An 18,443-nucleotide genomic window follows, 5' to 3' on the forward strand; every position below is an offset into this window, starting at 1 on the left:
ATTCCTAAACCAAGAGAAGAGGTCCTGGGAGAAAGCACCGGCTCATTCTGGGTCTTCCAGGACATTCGGCTGCCATGGGCGGATGGGTGTGCTCTCTGAGTCCTGAATGGGGACTGGCCAAAATGGAATTGGGGGCCCAGCTTCCACCAGGACCTCACAGTTTAATGGAGTGACTAGACAGAATGCGGCAACTGAGCTTCATCTACAAGCCCTTGGGAGTGAGGGGGTCCCATCAGGCCCCTGCTGGGGTCCATTCCAGGTCCCTCTCAGCCTCTGTTGTGCTGCCTCAGGCCTCTGACTCCCCTTCATTGTGTCCTCCTGCCTCTAGCCAGGCAGCCCTGTCCACAGGGCAGTGACAGAGCCTTCCAGGTCTTTTCATCCTGAGACTTTGCTTGTACCCACCTAGTGCAGATGTTCAGGAAACCTTGAACGTCCCCAAGAGGAGTGAGGTGGAAGGAGGTTTGAGGAGGAGGGCTGGGGACAGAAGGGGTGCCGAGGGTGTAGCCCGACCTTGTGGCGCCAGCCTGCCTTGTGGCCCGGGCCCCACAGTGGCTTCAAAGACCAGCAGGACAAGCATTTGGTGTCACTGGTGGTGAGGCCGTGCTCCTGGGTCCACCAGGGCCACCCGCTTAGTTGTAATCAAGTGTGAGGTGTGTGCCTTCCCCGGCCACCTCTAGAATCTGCTCATTAGCATCTTCTGTCATCCTTCCTGTCCCTAGCTGTGCTCCAGGACCCTTGAGGCCCAGAATGGGGCTCCCCCTCCGGTTTCCTGTGTTTTCCCCCCATTGAATACATTTGTACTTGCCAGGAGAGAATTCTAATAGGAAGGGAGCGTTTTCCTCCCACTCCGCTCCCTGGTTCTATTCTCAGAACTTCTCCCCAGCCGTGACCTGGAGAGCCATGCCACGGGCCCTGCGTTCTCGCCCTTGGGTTGCTGCTGAAATCAGGAAGCTGGGAATCGGATGGGGGCCGGGATGTTGTCAGGGGGAGCCTCCAGGCTTGTTGACACCATGTGCAAACACAGATGCGCAGCCCTCGGCATCGCCAACTGGGGCGACAGACGCTCCCTGCAGAGTGTCCTGGCCGACCCCATCGCTCCCCCAGCAGGTAGGGCTGACAGCCCGGGAGGAACTTCAGAATTCTGGTAAGATCCAGCTTCTGGATTTGTAGCCCGGTGTCCGGGGGCCTGGTGTCCTGGGGGGCTCTCTCCCCTTCTTACATCACGGAGCACTTTCCAGCCCTCCGCCACTGAGAATCCCCTATGCCCACCCTCCTCTCACCCATTCTCGGGACTCTGGGTTTGTTTACAGCAGTTACCAATGGGATCCTTCCAGGAGGCAATTAGTACAGCTTCGTTTATGAAAAGGAACATCTGGGGCTTCCCCAGCATCTTGTGTTAGGATCTGAGAACACACTCAGAGGAGGGGATCAGGGGAGGCGGAGAGAAGAGGTACAGAATCCCTCCTGGATCTCTGGAGTTAACCCTTCGTCCTCCCCCATCTCTGCAGAAGGTGGGGGGGGGGCATGTCTCTGGGAAAGCCGCACCCTGAGTCTGACTCTTCCCTCCTGCCCATCAGGCCACAGGGATGCGGTGACAAGATGAAACTGCGTGGAGATTCGTGTGTGCCCCTTTCCCTCATCTTTGCCTCTGTCTGTGACTGTGCCCTTTGCTTCTGCTCTTTGCAGAGGTCTGGGTTGGCACCAGGAGGGCTTACTGGCAAGTTAGAGGGCTGCTCAGAGCACACCCCTGGGCTTGTGTTCTCCATCCTGGCTTTTTCCCACCCCACGCCGCAGGCTGGGGTGTGACCAGGTGCCCGCCAAGCTGGCCAGAGTCAGCTGCGGCCTGCACAGTGGCTTTCTGTTCTGAGTCCCAGGAGGGAGGGTCTCCTTGTCAGCAACCACCTCACGTCCCCACTAGATGGAGGGCCTGGCCTGTCGCCTTGGAGGCCCTGCCACCCCGAGGGGACGAAGGATGTATTTTCTCAGCTTTCCTTGGGGACTGACTGCCACCGAGATCCTCTTGTCACTGGTGTTGGGGAGTGACTGATATGTCCTGGGCATGACAGCTGCTAGTCATGTGTGGCTGTTGGGGCCTCCGTGTGTGGCTGGTGTGACTGAGGAAGTGAAATTTTTCTGACATTTGAAAACTGACACTTGATTCGGTCGTTGGAAGACTTATAAGTGTGTTGGGAAACTACTTTTTTCAGATCAAGTGTTTCTAGTGAAAATTTAGCATCTGATTTGACTCGGATTGTGGGTATAATCTTAATGGATTCTAGAGACCTTAGTACCAGAAGACAATGTAAAATATCTCATTCATGATTTTATGTTGGTTGTATGGCAGAATGATAATATTTTGGATATGTTGGCTTAACATATTATTCGAGTATTTTCATACACGCAAACACACCTTTTTTTTCCTTATCCTTTTTAGGGTAGCTACTAGAACATTCGAAATTCATGTGTGTCTCATATTGTAATTTTACTGGACAGCTCTGTCTGTGCCCTCACACCTTGGGGCCTGCTTTTGCTGAAAATGTGCTTGGTGGGCCTGTAGGGAGAAGGTTAATGTCTTAGGAGTGCTTTGGACCACAGGATTAGATTTTAGGAGACCCATAGTATTGTTGTTGTTGTTGTTTTGAAAGGAACAAATTTAAAAAATCATGAGTTCATAAAGTAATACTTCTTGATTGCACAAGGGACACATTTCTTGTGGGAAAATTAAAAACACTGATGTGAAATACTCTGGGGAGAAGGTATATGGGTTTTCTAGCAATAGTTTCTAGCAGTGTTTCCAATGATCTTTTGCTGAGATAATCCTTAGCATAAAAATACCACCTTGTTATTACTGGAGAATTCTTTGAGATGATTTCACGTTCTGTGTCTCCTTTGTAAGCGTGAGCACCCCGGTCATAGCTCTGGTGCCCCCGACGCTTGGACGGTGGGAGGCGGAAACCAGCCCGGGCTTCTAAAGGGACTGTAGCTGGTTGGACAGTGACAGCAAGTAAATCTTCCAGAAGCGGGGCTGAGCCCTTGAGTTCAGCGTGGAGGCAGAGTAGTGACTCCGTGATGGAATGGGCTTAATCTGGCCTGGAGTCCTTCCTTTTGCTGGATGAGCGAGCTAGAAAGTGGATTTTGCTGATTTTACTCTCCGTGTGTGTTTTGCCCCAGGGAGAGACTGTGGAATCTTTTGGCGCGAGCATTCGGTTGAGAGACTGTTTTGTATGTGTGTTGACTTCTCTCAGGCCCCGAAGGAGAGCTGAGGCTGCTCTACAACTCAGGCTTCGTCTGGCACGGGTACTTGCCAATGAAGATGTGTTTGAGAGACCATTAGCATCTCACGTGGTGACCTGCAACCCCAGATAATAAAAACGTTCGCCGGCATTGAGTGGAGAGGGGTCCGGTGTGTTTGGGTCTGCATCCGCTCCTCTCCCTCTGCCCCTAATCTGGTGTGCACAGGAGCCATGGAAAGACACAGAGGGGGGAGGAGAAAATCACTTTATGTATATTTTGAAGGTATTGGCCTCTCCGGGCATGCTTGCCAAGGCTACCACTCTGATCTGACGATTTGGACATCGTTCTGGGCTGTTCAGCTGGGCCCCGTGGCGTTAGAGGACTGAGTGATAGTCCCTGTTTTCTTCCTCAGGGCTAGTTGGCATTATACAGATTACAGAGATGCTCGAGTTCAGCTGGTGCAATAGAGTGATGTTGGAAAGAAGCTGTCTTGCTGGAAACATTTTCCCAAAAGGCATCAGAGAGGAGCACCTGGCTGGCTCAGTCAGTTACGCACTTGCCTTTGGCCCAGGTCATGATCCCCAGGTCCTGAGGTCTAGCCCTGAACTGGGCTCGTTCAGCGGGAAAGTCTGGTTGTCCCTCGGCCCTGCTTGTGCTGTCTCTCTCACTTTCTCTCTCTCAAGTAAATAAGTAAAGAAATAATCTTAAAAAAAAACAAAAAAGGCACAGGAGGTGCTTCGGTGAAAAATTTCTGTAGTGACCCCTTTTGTAATCTTTTTCAGACCGAGAATACTTAGGGAAACCTACTCCCTTCCTTGTCTTCTATAAAAATGAGACTTTAATCTTCCCATTGGTGAAAAACAAGGCACGTCTGGGCAGAGAGGACAACCTGTCCTGAGAAGTGCTCTGGGAAACGGGTGCGGGGGCTCGGCACGTCGGAGCCGGCACACTCCACCGGCGGAGCTTGTTAAAGACCCCAGACACGGGGGCATGACTGATGGCTGGTGCCTGGGCCCTTCTTTCAAAGCCCCTTGGTGTGAGGGCCAGAAGGCAGCTCATTTCCTTGAGCCTCCTTTAACGGGTGCAGATTAGCTGTGATTTATCCCCCTCCCCCGGGGACGCTGCTGCTGTAAATGAGGGAAGTCTCCTCATTTACAGCTCGTCCCAAAGACCTGCCGAATGCTAGGATCCTGAATCATCAGGTTATAAAGACTCCGTAGTCTCTCTCTCATCTTTGCTCTGTACTTTTTTTTAATTGCACCAGCAAACCGTACAATAAAAATAAAGACCTCTCTTAAAAAGAAACTTAGACTTAATCCTCTATCCTGGACTGCAGTAGGTCTCTCTCTGCATCGGCAGGCGTGATTTTTATGTGTTAGTGATCAAGGCGGAAACGTACTTAACTTGGGCTTTCCGCGTTTATTTATGTCCTAAATATTCCTTCCTATTTTAGAGGATGCTCAGACTTAGCACTTACTGGCCGCACGCTCATCCAGGGACAGACTGTAATTTTCTTAGTCATTCTTTAATTTTGTTTTCTGTTCTTAACGGTATCTTTTCCCCTTTGTTTCTGTAGGAAGTTCTCCAGCAGCTGATCGTAATGAATTTGCCCAATGTCTTGATGATTGGCAAAGACCCGCTGTCTGGTGAGTGGCAGCTGCCTCCGGGGGTGCCCGGGCAGCGCCGTGGCTCTGAGCAGCTGCTGGACACACAGCTCTGAGCCAGCTCGGTGAAAACGTGGGATCGTTTGGGTGAGCTTCTGGAAGGGTGATTTACTCCCCGGAGGCGTGAAGCCAAGAGTGCATTTTTTCCCCTTACGAATGAGTCCTCCCGACCCTTCGTTTGCAAGTGCAGAGGCAGGCGAGCCCACTGCTCTCTCTGGAGTTGCCGGGGGTCTCTCCGTAGTAAGCACGGAATCCACACCATCTTACCTGTTGGCAAGAAGGTCAGAGTATTTTGTGGGCACGAACGTCCCTTCCTTGGGGATCCCGACGTGCATTCATTGACCCCGAGTTGGATCTCTCCGGCATGTCCTGTCTTGTTTCAGCTTTCACACCTTCTGCTGGTCTCTGGAGACCAGCGTTGGGCAAGGTTTCTAAGTCCTGGGCTTGGACCCTCGGTGTGACTTTGAAGGACTGAAGGAAATGTCCTCCTGGACACCTTCCAGGAAAGCAGAGCTTAGTTCACACCTGCCAGCTAATTCACCAAGTGAGTTGAAGAGCGTGATGGATTTTTTTCATGGCCACGATCGTGTGCCTTGACCTGCACCCATGGCTCGTGGACGTCAGAATGCAGGCCCAGGGACAGTGTACTCGCTGGCTGGGACTAGTTCCGGTGGGGACCTGGCTGGCATCAGTCTCTGGCCTCCTAGAATAGGTAAGGGTCCAGGAGTGCAGGAAAGGCCCCACACAAGAGTGGCTTTTCCAGAAAAGACTGAAGCTTTCCTCTGTGGCACCTCCTCACCCTGTCCCACTGGCATCTGGCCCCTCTTGCGCTTTTCTTATGAGAGTAGCTGGTGTTGCCTCAGGACTGAAGGAAGAGAACCCTGAGTGACCTGCCCAGGACAGTCCCCACAGAGAAGCCGTCTCTGAGTGCCGTGGCCCCGGGAGCTGCCGTCGGATCTGGAGGCACCGAGTCAGGACCACGGAGCATCAAATCACTTTGCTCGTGGCAGGTGTCCTCAGGGGCCCCGCTGGCTGGCGTGTGGCTGCCTTGTCTCCGCGTGAGCCAAAAGGAAGAGGTTTCTTGGGCCTCCCCTTGATCACTAGCGCTGAGGGCCGGGAACATTCACGGCCTTGCACAGTGACAGCTTTGCAGAGCCGTCCAGGCCCACCTGCTGGCCCACCTGCTGGCTCCTGGCAGCGAACGTCCTTCCCTGCTCTGTGCATCGGTAACAGGGAGCCCTTGGTTCGCCTTGGCCCTGGCTCTGCCTTCGGGCCGTTTGTCTCCTGGCTTTATTTCAGGGTTCCCCCAGGTTGAGGATGCCAGATGCAGCCCATTCTAGCCATAGCCCTGGGCCCCAGGGGCAGTTGGCACTCCCGTGTTTCCGTGGTAACGTCAGGAAAGTGGGGGGTCTGCTTTGCTGTGCAGAATTGTGCTTCCTGTCCTGATTTGCTCGGCGGCTGGATTTATAGGGGTGGGGAGAGATGCCTGTGGGAGGTTGGTGGTTCAGACTTAGTTCCGCTATTCTGTCCGCTCTGGGGACAGCCAGGGGTGTAAGGTGAAGAGGCAGGTGGAGCGGCAGGAAAGAAGGATGCTCCCTCCTCAAGCCCCTGGCGAGCCCACCACATGCTGGGCATCGTGTATATGTTAAAACATGGGAATGGGATTGTGCTTCTGGGGTGCAGCTGTGCCATCCCACTTACAGATGAGAAGACAGAGGCCCGTGGGGTCTAAGTGACAAGCCTGCGGTTACATGGCCTGTTAGCACACCCTGGAGGCTGAGCTTTCCGCCTGTGTCACACGCAGACAGGCCAGGTTGGGCCAGGATTTGACCCTTTTGACCTACAGATGTGGCTGTGGCATATGGTTCAGCCTGACATTAAACACATCCCCCCCACCCCCCCCACCCACATCCAGCCATCCTGTCACCCTGTCGTGCCGTGTAACTTGCCCACCCTGCCTCTTGTGGCCCCTCCCCTTCCCTGTCCCCCACCCTTTCCTGCTGCCACTTGGAAGCCTGTCCTCCAGAGGCCCCTTCACCAGCCACCCCCACACCCCAGGACCCTGGCTCCAGCCTCTCCCCATGCAGAGTCTTCCAGCCTCTGAACCACGTGGGCCCTCTCTGCGCAGAAGACCCGGGTCCCCACTTTGGATCAGGTGCAGAGCCAAAGAAGCTACAAGGGCGTGGACACTGTGACTTGTTTTTGAAATTGCCTTATTGAGCTATAGTTTCGTGCCATCACAGTCGCTCCCCCTCAGGATACAACGTCGTGATTTTTTGTCGAAAGTGTATAGAATTCGGCAGCCTTCGCCATCATTCAGGCTTAGAACATTGTGGGGCGGCTGCTTTTGAGGCTGTGACAGCTGAAGAGAGTGTCCCTAGCACCGAATAGGGTCAGTACCCATCCGCTGAAAAGGTGGTGTCACCAGCTCTGACGGGCGGGCCGGGAAGAGAGCGTGCACGTTGGCTTGGCAGCAAGCTCGGGGGGCCTCCGGGCCAGCCTGACTCCCCGCGGCTTCAGCAAGCTCCGCCTGGGGGGCTGGGGCCACCTCGCCCCGGCATCACCATGGGGAGCTGTGAGCTGGGTGCACGCTTGGGTAGTTCTGACAGGGGTCCCAGGGCCTCTGAGAACAGGGGAGGTTGGCAAGGGAGGCCCGCCAGCGAGAAGACACAGAGGCATGTTTATGGAATAGTGTGTTCTGTCTTAAATTTTATAACATAGATGGGTGAAGAAGCATTTTGGGTTTCTTTTTAAATAAAGAACAAAGCCTTTTGGTTTCTTTTTTGGGTGGTTGCCTAGAAGTGGGTTTGGGAGTTTGGAGGGGCTCTGCCTTTTCACTAATTAGCTGCCACACATGTCTTAGGGGCAGGCCTGTGCTCTTGCTGGCTGGTGGGAGAACCGTACTGTTACTTACAACGTTTCACAGTTCATGGTTTTGTTTGATGGGTGGGGGCTTTTTTTTTTTTCTAATTTCTTTTGGCAAATGCACCTCAGTGGAGCCCGGTGCCAGGGGCAGGACAGAGCCCAGCAAAGTGTCTAGTCAGACACACACACACACACAGTGACACCCATCCCGAGACACCAAGCATTTGCCCCCAATCTCCGACCTAGGGAAGGAAGATGTCATAAGTCCTACTATTATGAGATTTTTTCTGTGTATAGAACCTGCCACACCCATCGAACAAAAGGATGTTCTCTTTTTTTTTTCTGCCTTGGGTGGAATTCAGGGACAGCTCCATGAATGTGAGGAAGAACTTCATATACTTTAAATTGTTTTTAAAATCTCTCCTCAGGGGCACCTGGGTGGCTCAGTGGGTTAAGCCTCTGCCTTCTCAGCTCAGGTCATGATCTCAGGGTCCTGGGATCGAGCCCTGCATCGGGCTCTCTGCTCAACAGGGAGCCTACCTCCCCACCTCTCTCTGCCTGCCTCTCTGCCTACTTGTGATCTCTCTCTGTCAAATAAATAAATAAAATCTTAAAAAAAAAAAAAAAAACCTCTCCTCAGTGTCTGTCCCCGCCTGACCCCAAATCCTCTTTTTCTCTTGTCTCTTTTGTACCTTGATGGCCTCTCTGGGTTTTCTCTCTATCAGTATTTGGTTTTGCAGCGGTCTCTCAACTGGATATCAGTCCCTCGGGAGGCCTCTGTCTAGTGCCTCATTACTGTGGACCCCACGTCTTAGAGCCTGGCCTGGGGTCTCACAGGACCCTGCTTTGAGCCCCTTGCCCACTTTTATATGACAGCTGTTGGTGGGAGAGCCTTGCGCTGGTGGCTTTTAGGGCTGGGTCTTGTAGGGTGTTGTGTGTGGTGCTTCTGGTTGGCCAAATCCTGCCCCCCTCTCTCACCCACACTCGCTTGTCAGGCTGATGCCTCGGTTCTACCTTCCAAACACCTGAGCTCTTCTTCCCTCTTCCTGCCTCACTGTCACCCCGGTTCCAGGCACCCCTGACTTTCCCCTGGCTACACACCAGAGTAGCCTTCTGCCCACTTGCCGTCCCTGTCCTTGCTCCCTGCCGTCTGTCCCCTGCCCTGGTCTCCTTAGCAAGTGAGTCAGATTGTGTTACTTTACTGCCCCCTCCCTCCTGGTGCTAGGACCCGTGCACGCTGGCCAGTCCCACCGCCTGGCTCCCTTTTCCCAGGCTTGCACGGGTCTTGGCTCTGGGGCCACCTGTGGCTGCAGCCCCTCGGCCTCTGGGATCCCATCCCCTCATCCTGCTCTGCCCTACCTTTCTCACAGTATTTATCACTCTCCAGAATACTTGATCATTTATTTTTCATGACTCTTGCATTGTTTATCACCCCCCCCACACACACATGCATGTGTGTGCACACCACACACACACACACACAATGTAATCTCGTGAGGGCAGGATCTTTGGGTTTTTTTATTTTTCTATTGTTGCCACTATGTTCCAGATGTCTAGAGCAGTGCATGGCACATAGTAGGTGCTCAGTCAATGACGACTGCTGGAGACCCACCTTCATCCTCTCTCCTGTCCCCACTTTCCTGTTCCTTCAAGCGAGTGCTCCTGAGGAGGGTTAAACACAAGCTCTCCCAGATGCAAAGGTCGGATGTCCGTGGTCAGGGTCTCGTGAGAGCTGCTCTCTGCCCAAGCCCGTGTGTGTGGCTCCGCAAGGCCCGAGCCGAGGCCCTGGAAACTGCCCTCGCCCCACCGTCTTGCCAGCTGCACATCCATTAAGTACACTGGCGTGATTTACCAGAGTCTGTTCTGGATGTCCGCTTTGTCCATAAAGCGAGGGAAGGTTTTGGACCAGACCTAGACCAGCTTCCCCATCCCTTCAAGCCCTGTTTTCTCAGCAGCCAGACCTGTCACCGTGCCACACACAAAAAACTAGATTCGCCTGATGGGAAGCCACGGTGGTGTTAGCAAATTAATTTCTCCACTGAGTCATTCAACGGTCGTGCTGGGAGAGAGCCTGGCTCTTCTTGCCAGATTTGTATCCAAGTGCAGCGGTGGTATTCTGACTTGTACACGGCTGATCCCACCTCAGACGTGCAGAACGGGAGGGAGGGTGCCACTGAGGTGCAGAAACCCAGCCCAGAGAGGAGAGGGAAGGCATTCAGAGGCACACAGTGTGAGGATCCCATGGAAGAGAGATGTATCTGTCACTGTGAGTTCTGCAGGGGGATGCATACGTGGGCAGGCAGAAGTGCCGGCCGCCCTCCTCGTTCTGCCTGGTGCTGCTTGTATTCCAGACACCCGGCGAGATCCCCGGGCCCTGGGAGGGCTGACCCCAGAGCCTACAGAGTGCTGCCTGCAAACACGGCTGGAGCTTTGGAGGAGAGCCTGGGGCCTTCCCTTTATCCCTATTCAGTGTGCTTGCCCTTGGTCTTTGGTTTTCTCCATGTACTGGTAGTCCTAGAACGGCTTCTGGAGACGTAGAAAGCACTGTGAGGCGTCAGAGTGTTCTGAGCCCACAGATTCTGTGAATGTCCTTCCCCCAGCCCACACAGGCCTCCATTCTGATCGCTGCTCTGGCTGAGGAAACCAGAGGCCACTTTCCAATCCGCCCCCCCTCACCCCCCACATAGTAGATGAGAATGACCCTATACCTTTCCTTTTCTGAGAAGGCTACCTACCCCTCAGCCAGAGCCCCCACGGAGAAGCTCAGCCTGTCCCTCTCCTCCAGCTTTTGTGTCAATGCCCACCCTCTCCCGGTGGGTCCAGGGGCCCCGGAAGCAAGCAGGCTATCTGTGCTCAAGAAGCTCCCAGTCTTTGTTAGGGAAAGGACAGGCGGAAGGCAGCGTTGGTAACTACTAGATCTGTTCCAGGGTGAGAAGCAATGCAAGTGTACTTTCCAAAGAGTGCAGAGCAGGTAATAAGCTCTGCCTAGGCAGGTCAGGAAGACTTCCTGGAGGAGGTGTTTGGCAGAGCATCAGAAAGGAAGGTGTCCTCGGATGGAGGAGCTTGCGGGGTGGGGGGATTGTGTTGGGACTCCCATAAAGGGCATCATACTCAGGACCCAGCTGACACACATTTCAAAGGCCAGAGGGAAACGGAGCTCCCTGAGACTCCCAGAATTTAACAGTGTTTGCTTGCTCTCCTGTCAAGGGCATTTTGGAAGTATTTTTCAGATCCCATGGAAGCCTTCCCTCATGGTCCACACTGTGCAGCTCCGTGTTTCAGTGATGAACAGGGAGATTGTGCGGGGCTGGTGTGCCCATGGCAGCCAGGAAAGGGGGCCCAGAGTCTGGATTATTAGGAACAATCTTCTTGTCCCCACGAAGTACTATCTTAAAGACCACAAGGGCTGGCTTCCCTCCCCTGCCATCTTCCTGCAGTCCCACCCTCTCCCCTGTCCTGCTTGGCAAGGGACATGGTGGCAAGCAACCACCGTTGGGGGTTAATGCGACATTCTTGGGTTCTTTCTCCATACCTTTTTTTTTTTTTTCCGTTTCTCCCTGAGTCTGATCTTGTCTTGTATGCATATATTTTTATTTCTGGTTTTATTATAAAAACCTCAGGACCTTGAAATGAAGAGGGAAGAAGTGAACAAAAAGGAAAACCAACCTTGCAGCCGTCTGATTGTGTTTATGCTCCCTGTCCCCTCCTTGAGGGAACAGGCTCGGAAAATCTCCCAAACCCTATTTCGCATGGCGAGGCCACGTCGTGCCCCTTGGCTTCTGTGCTGCTGTCTGGATTCAGAAATGAGTTTTTCAGTCCCATCTAGAACACAGGGGATTGCTGGGCACTTCATCTGCAAGCTAGCCCTTGGCTCCTCCAGGAACTTGAGGAGCTTGGCTAACACCAGGCCGAGGCAAGCGTTCCAGTGTGGCCAAAGGCCGGCCTTCAGAACAGCCCGTGGGATCGGCCTGGAGACCAGCCTTTGTTTAGCAAACTTCTTAGCGATGGGCTGTACACAGAGACGGCTCCCCCGGCTGCGATCACCACACCATGGCTTCCAGCGGGACTGTGCCCTGTGGCCGTGGCCGTCTGCCGAGGAGGGACGAGATGTTATTTGTGAAAGGTCTTTATGGTCCCTGAGAGGATTTGGGCTTTGAGTCTTTTGCCTGGTGGTCGGGAGGGATCCTGCCTCCTGTCCTTTCCTGGCCATGCAGACGCTGGGTCTCCAGCTGAATTCTGGTGGTCGATTCTGCTTTTTCTGGTCTTCTGTTGCTGGCTGCTCAGGAGAAGTAGCTCTCACCTGCTGGGCCCGGGGAAGGCTGGGTGCGGCGGTGCAGCAGTGGGGGGGGGGGGGTGTCATTTTTGTTGGTGATGCCGTCCGAGGGGCATGGTGGGACTGTTTCGGGTGTTCTTTGTCATCTGGGAGCAGCTGCCTCCTGTCAGAGGCCTCTTGTTGCCCACGTGGTGGTGCGTGGGGACCCAAGGGGTGGGGGCAGGCTTGCTGTGGGTGGTGGACAGACGCTGGGATGTGGGGGCCACTGGTCACTGTGCGCTTGGGAGGCCTCTGCCCCATTTCGCATAGACATGTGACTGCCTGCCAGAGCCCACCTGTGATGACCATTTATTTAATAATTAAAGGGGTTATGGTAATGCCTGGTGGGGGCTGCATTCTGCGTATGAGAAAGCTAGGTAAAGGTTTCACAGGGTTCACGCTTCAGACAGGGAGGTAGCAGTTGTGTGGGGGGTGCCTGCCTCAGCCCACACGGACCGGGACAGGTACATGGAGGGTCCCCATGGGCCCCCCTACCAGGAAATCACCCTTCATACTGTTCCCCAGCAATGCCCGGGGAAGGCGACCCTGAGTGTTAAAATAGTAATAAACAGCTGTTTTTGATATAAGTGGAACCCCAGGAGGGCCCGCAGAGCTGCGCCCATGTGGGTGAGTCCCGGGGTGTCTCTACTGAGGAGACATGTACACGGGTCATGCTCAGTGCAGGGCTAGTTTCAAATCAAAGAAACAGGCCCATGATCATCCTCAGGAAACGGCCGTTTTTAAAATAAACTGGGAAGAGCATAGTTGGTGATTGACTCAAGCCCATAAGGCAGAGGAGAGCAGCGTGAGGAAGTATTAAGGAAAAGTATGTTCGTGTGTATGTGAGGCCTCCATCAAGGCAGGGAAGGAAAGTGAGCCTGTTCTCTGGGTCCTTCTGCCGGGGGTTCGATGTGAGCTGCTCAGGTGACTGGTCGAGTCCGCAGGCGCTGGTTAACTACCCACCCACTAGCACACTGGGATCAGATGCTCAACCAGATAGAGCTTTGCTCTGCAAGGAACTGGGACCATCGGTAATGACAGGGTTGGTAGGGAGTTAGGGCAAAGCACGCAGTGGCCAATCTGGAACCAGATCTGAGTTCGGGACCCCACTTGTCGAAACCTGTTCTTGTTTGTAAGATGGAGAGAACACTGTCCTCTGGGGGTTCAGTCCAATGATTGTGTGCTCTGTGCAAGGGCAGACATGGTCTGTAGGCGTGACGGGCATGTAGGGAGACAGAATTAACTTGAATGGGTCCATTTTCCAGCCTGTGAGGGTTAAAACCTCAGCCTTGGTGGCCATGTGCAGATCTTGGGCCTCTGTGGTTGTGGAGAGTAGAGTTAGCGAGACGGAGGGGACTCTGTGTTGCTACCTTTCTCTGGTCTTAAAGGTAATTGCTGTCTTCCAGCTGCAGTCAGGCAGAGAGTGTGTGCAGCTGGGGGCCGGAGGAGCTCCATCTAAGAGGGTCCTTGGTGTCCCCTTACCCAAATCCCCACCTTCATAGCTCAGTGGTCATTTATAGACGATGAGCTTTATTTTCCGTATCCAGAGACTAGGAAATGGCTGCCTCTTAGTGAATCTGAGTAGAGCCAAAAAGGACTCTTGGGATCGTGTACTGGGCACGGGGGACGCGTTTTGTTTCATGTGTCAGCTTCCATTGATTGACAGTGGCTGTCGTGTGCTCTGTTCAGGAGGATTCTGAGGCCTCATTTCAGGTTCCTTAAGAAGCCGGTGAGATGATGAGCCACGTGTACCACAGACGCAAGATGAGAGAGGGGATTTTCCAACCCAGATCTAACCCAGCTGCCACGTGTCAGAAGTTCATGTACTTTATTTTTTTTTTTTTTAAGATTTTATTTATTTGACACACAGAGAAATCACAAGTAGACAGAGGAGCAGGCAGAGAGAGAGAGGGAAGCAGGTTCTGTGCTGAGCAGAGAGCCCGATGCGGGGCTCGATCCCAGGACCCTGAGATCATGACCTGAGCTGAAAGCAGAGGCTTAACCCACTGAGCCACCCAGGCGCCCCGTGTTCATGTACTTTAATTGTCCAACCACCCTCCTATCCCCAAGCCCACCCTTGGGGGCTTGTCAGATAGCTTCTCTTCTGTTTTGGAAGCTGATTACTGCAAACATCTGTAGCTTTATACATAGCTTCGATCAGCAGATGCATTCCAGCTCTGCAAAGAAATGCCGCTGTGAGTTTCTCTGTGTCAAGGCTTCAGGAAGCAGGTAGTAAAGTAACTAAGGTTTTTCTTAGACTTAGCCATCAGCTCAGGCCGTCATGGGATCCCCCTGGGGTTTCGAGTAGATGCAGAGGCTGTTGGAGGTTTTCAGCCCTCCCCCCCCTCCTTGGTTGCTTATGACTCACTCAGTACAGAAGTCCCCATCGCTTCGTGCCCTGCCCCCATTTCTCACTCCGAAAAACCACCCTAGCGAGCTTAACCAGGAAGCATTTATAATCTGACACACACTCTCTGTTCCCTTTCCTCCGGGCCTTGCATGTGCTGGTCCCGTGCCTGAAAAGCTCTGGTTCACCTGCCTCCAACATTGCTTCTCATCCTTGGGTCGCAGCTCAGAGGTCACTTCCTTGAGGAAGCCTTGCCTGAGCCTTACTGCAAGCTAGATGTCCTTCCTCGGGGTTTCCGTAGTGCTTGTCGGCTTTTTAGAATTGCTGGCAGTCTCGGTCTGCGCTCCTGAGCTCAGCGAGCCCCTGGCACGTTAGTAGGTGCTTGGGAGGGCGTTGTCGGTAGGTCTATTTCTTCGTAGGTCTGCCTGCGTAACTCTGTCACTGAGCCAGTCTCGCTGGCAGGGACCCAGTACAGAGTCTTCTGGTATGTTTTGAAACTACTCAAAACCCAGATCAGGCAGATTTATGAAAATAGCTGTAGATTGCCTTACTGTTGAAATCTTGAGAAATTGGGCAGCAGCTTCCCAGGAGAAACGAGGAATCTTGTGCTTTTTAAAATATATTTATTTTTTAAATTGCATAGGAATCTATGTACGGGGTGAAAATCACAGGATGCATTTGTTGTAAGCAAATGTTTGTACTCACTTTGACTGGTGAGACCAAGCACACACAGCACCGCCTCATTTCAGTGAGGGCAGAGATGGGCGCCCGGGTGGCCCGGTCGGTTAAGCATCTTCCTCTGGCTCGGGTCGTGATCCCAGGGTCCTGGGATCGAGCCCTGCCCCGGGCTCCCTGCTCAGTGGGGAGTCTGCTTCTCCCTCTCCCTCTGCGCACGTGCTCTCTTTCTCTCTCAAATAAATAAGATCTTTAAAAAAGAATGAGTGAGGGCAGAGGTAAATTCCCTAGGACCCCGTTCATGGCCAGAAAGCTCATTTTAAATAATTATTTTTCCATGAAAATTTTTTCAAAGACTTTCTCTCCCTTTAAAACCTCAGCCCCAACTCTGTTCTAAAACGTAGCAAACAGGAATTCCGTACTTTTCTAATGGGTATGAGTGAGTGAGTGACTCACGGTTGTCATTGTGTGTGGCTGCTGGGTGCTGAGGGAACAGAACCCTTTGTTCTCCCACCGAGCAGCAGAATGTGGGCTGAGCCCTTTGTGTATGCGCACACGGGGTTTCTGGGCTCTTCCCTGCAGCCAGTGCCTCTGCTGCTGGCAGTGGGCCTGTCCAGGGCTTGTTCCCGCGGTCAGTTTGCTGTTTTTATCCGTTGTGAGCTGGGAATGTGGATCATCAGAGTTGTTTAAATTACTCTAGAGTATGATATAATTAGGACCTTTCGGGCCTTCCCTGTGAACAGAGTATGTAAAGATTTGCCTTGTGAACTCTGACTTCCGTCTGAGCCGATCTGAGACCTTCCAAATGCTTTCCTCCTGCGTGTCCGCTCCCTGCTGGTTACACACCAGGTGCGTGGCCTGTGCAAGGTGAATCATCACTGGCAACAGCTTGGCGGGGGTTTGGGGGGGTCCTGCACCTGTTAGGTCCACCAAAGGCTTATGAGGGGCACTTGTCAGGTATCCGGGGACTGACCGAGGGGCCAGAGGTGAGAGCACACATGTGGGCTGGATACAGCACTGTGGCCAGGGAAAGATTTTGGTGAGACTGACTGCAGGCTCTGAATATTCCCGTGGGCATTTCCTTGTCATCCAGACTAAAACCGTGATTGATCATCAGCTCAGGTTTAAGGCAGAGGTTAGTCATTGTGGTCTTGCATTTATTTATGTCTATGGATTAGGACCTCTGGGGCCAAGGAAAAGGCCTCCAGGTAACAAAAGGCTTTAGTCTGAAATTTTTGCATTTCAGACATTGATGAAGTTCTGCACTTTATCAGCAAGAGAAGGGCTTGACCTTCTCCCCACACGTGCAGTGCCAAACCTTAAGCATATTCTTAGGACTGTGGATCTGAGTGCTCTCAGGGGTCCCCAAGGCCCAGCCCCCCAACCCGTCCTGCCCACCTTCAGGCTGGAAGGTGACAACGCAGGGTGCAGCTTTGGTTGAGCGAATGCCCAGCCCCCATACCTGAGACTCAGCCGTGATCTCGGGAAAAGCCGTGTTGAGCTGCTTCTCGGTTGAGAAATATTAGGACAAGATCACACATCACTCCACACACACACACTTTACACCCAGGGACTGGAAATGAACCACGACACTAATTCCTGGGGCTCCGGCTGGGTTTGCTCGTCCCAGCGGTTGCTGGGGATACATTGGGCCAGAGTGAATGGGTACCGGTAAGTCTGTCAAGAAAACCGAGCTATTGGTGGCTTGTCGCCTCTCCCCCCAATAGAACAGGACATGATAAGAAAGGGAGAGCCCGTGGAATTTTTCACCTGGCAGCAACCTTGCACATCACCCAGCTCATCACATCAGAAAGTGGAGAGACGGTTTGGTAGATATGGAGACCAAGCCTGCGAGACAGAGTTCGGCTTGTCGGAGCCACACCTCTCTGGGTGACAGAGCCGGTGTGGAGCCCAGTATCTGACTCTGTTTATTTACGTGATCAAAACCAATTAGGCCTGCCGATGAGGGTGTGTGCGGCCTCAACCATAATCGGAGAGACATAGTGCGAAATGGCAAAATAAGAGTGTTTTGGCAAAATGGAGGCGGACTGGAAGGACAGAGACCTGGAAAAACGGAGTATTGGGACTGGCTGTTTTGGGATTGTGAGAAAGTAGAATGGTAAAGCCTTTCTGTAGGGCAGTTTATTAAGGAAGGAAGGACGTGCATAATTAGCCACGACGTGTTCTCTTTAGCAGTGTTCACATCAAAATAGCAAAGACTTGAACCCTTGAAGGGGATCGATTAAGTGTTTGGCCTTTGTACAAAGTCAGTATGAGACCATCACAAATGATGCATATAGGGGTGCCTGGGGGGCTCAGCCGATTAAGCGTCTGCCTTCGGCTTGGGTTGTGATCTCAGGGTCCTGGGATCAAGCCCTGAGTCGTGCACTCTGCTCAGCTGGGAGCCTGCTTATCCCTTTCCCTCGGCCCCTCTCCCCACTTGTGCTCACTCACTCTCTTCCTCTCTCTCTCTCGCAAATGAATAAAACTGTAAAAAAAAAAAAAAGACATGTATATATTTGGGATTTGCTCTAGAATACTCCAGCCCAAATGCTGATACAGAGGATGCAGGGGAGGGGTGTGGAACTGGGATGGGTAAACTGTTGATTCTGTGGGGTGGGGGGGGATGGGGTGGGGGGTTTTGCAGCTGCGCTCCCTTGTCTGTTTGACGTTCTGCATGATGGAAAGGTGGAGTTACATGCAGCCTTATTTTGGAGGACTCGGTATTTCCCGTGGGGAGTACTCTCTGCCCTGTGCTTTGCTTCCCACACACGAGGAAGAGCTGCTGGTTCTGCAGTTCATTCATTAACATGAGAGGATATTTATGTTATCGGAATGGAAAAGGGCCACAGATAGCTACGGACGGAATTTTCATTTGTTAAAAAAAAATCACCCATATGAAGAAAACAGATGGGAGTGTGTTGACCTAGATGAATATCGCTGGGCAGAAAGACTACCGTTTTTCTAGCTGGGTTTCCCCTCCCTCCCCCCTGCAGCAGACAGAGATCCCCGGTGAAACTTCACAAACAGTTGAGCTTAACTAGATATGTTGTTCTTTTGGTTTAGGGAAGAGCATGGAAGAAATCAAGAAGCTGCTGCTTCTGGTGCTGGGCTGTGCCGTCCAGGTAAGGACTGGGCCAGGGATGGGGATGCCCTACTCTCAGCCGTCTTGAGCTGGGATTCCTGAAGGAGGAGTTCTAGGGTTCCTGAGAGCGCAGTGGCCACTGTGTCTGGCACAAGGCACCGTGGGCCAGACAGCAGGTGGGGACCCGTGGGCCAGGATGCTGTTAGCACACTGTCCCCAGTATCGAAGCATCTAGAGATCTAGAGGAGCATTAGTAAACTA

At 52.8% G+C, this 18,443-nt stretch overlaps 1 protein-coding gene across 2 annotated transcripts in view; it reads left to right on the forward strand.

Annotated features, from left to right (window-relative positions):
- Nucleotides 1–18,443, forward strand: part of CCDC88C (coiled-coil domain containing 88C) — a 126,390-nt gene that overhangs the window by 45,837 nt on the left and 62,110 nt on the right. For both annotated transcript variants that reach the window (XM_080809124.1, XM_080809125.1), the window contains exons 4-5: nt 4,811–4,880; nt 18,164–18,222. In XM_080809124.1, the coding sequence (XP_080665250.1) occupies nt 4,811–4,880; nt 18,164–18,222 (129 nt within the window). The remainder of the gene's footprint in view (nt 1–4,810; nt 4,881–18,163; nt 18,223–18,443) is intronic.

This window comes from Martes martes (assembly GCF_963455335.1).
Source record: "Martes martes genome assembly, chromosome: 7".
Taxonomy (NCBI): domain Eukaryota; kingdom Metazoa; phylum Chordata; class Mammalia; order Carnivora; family Mustelidae; genus Martes; species Martes martes.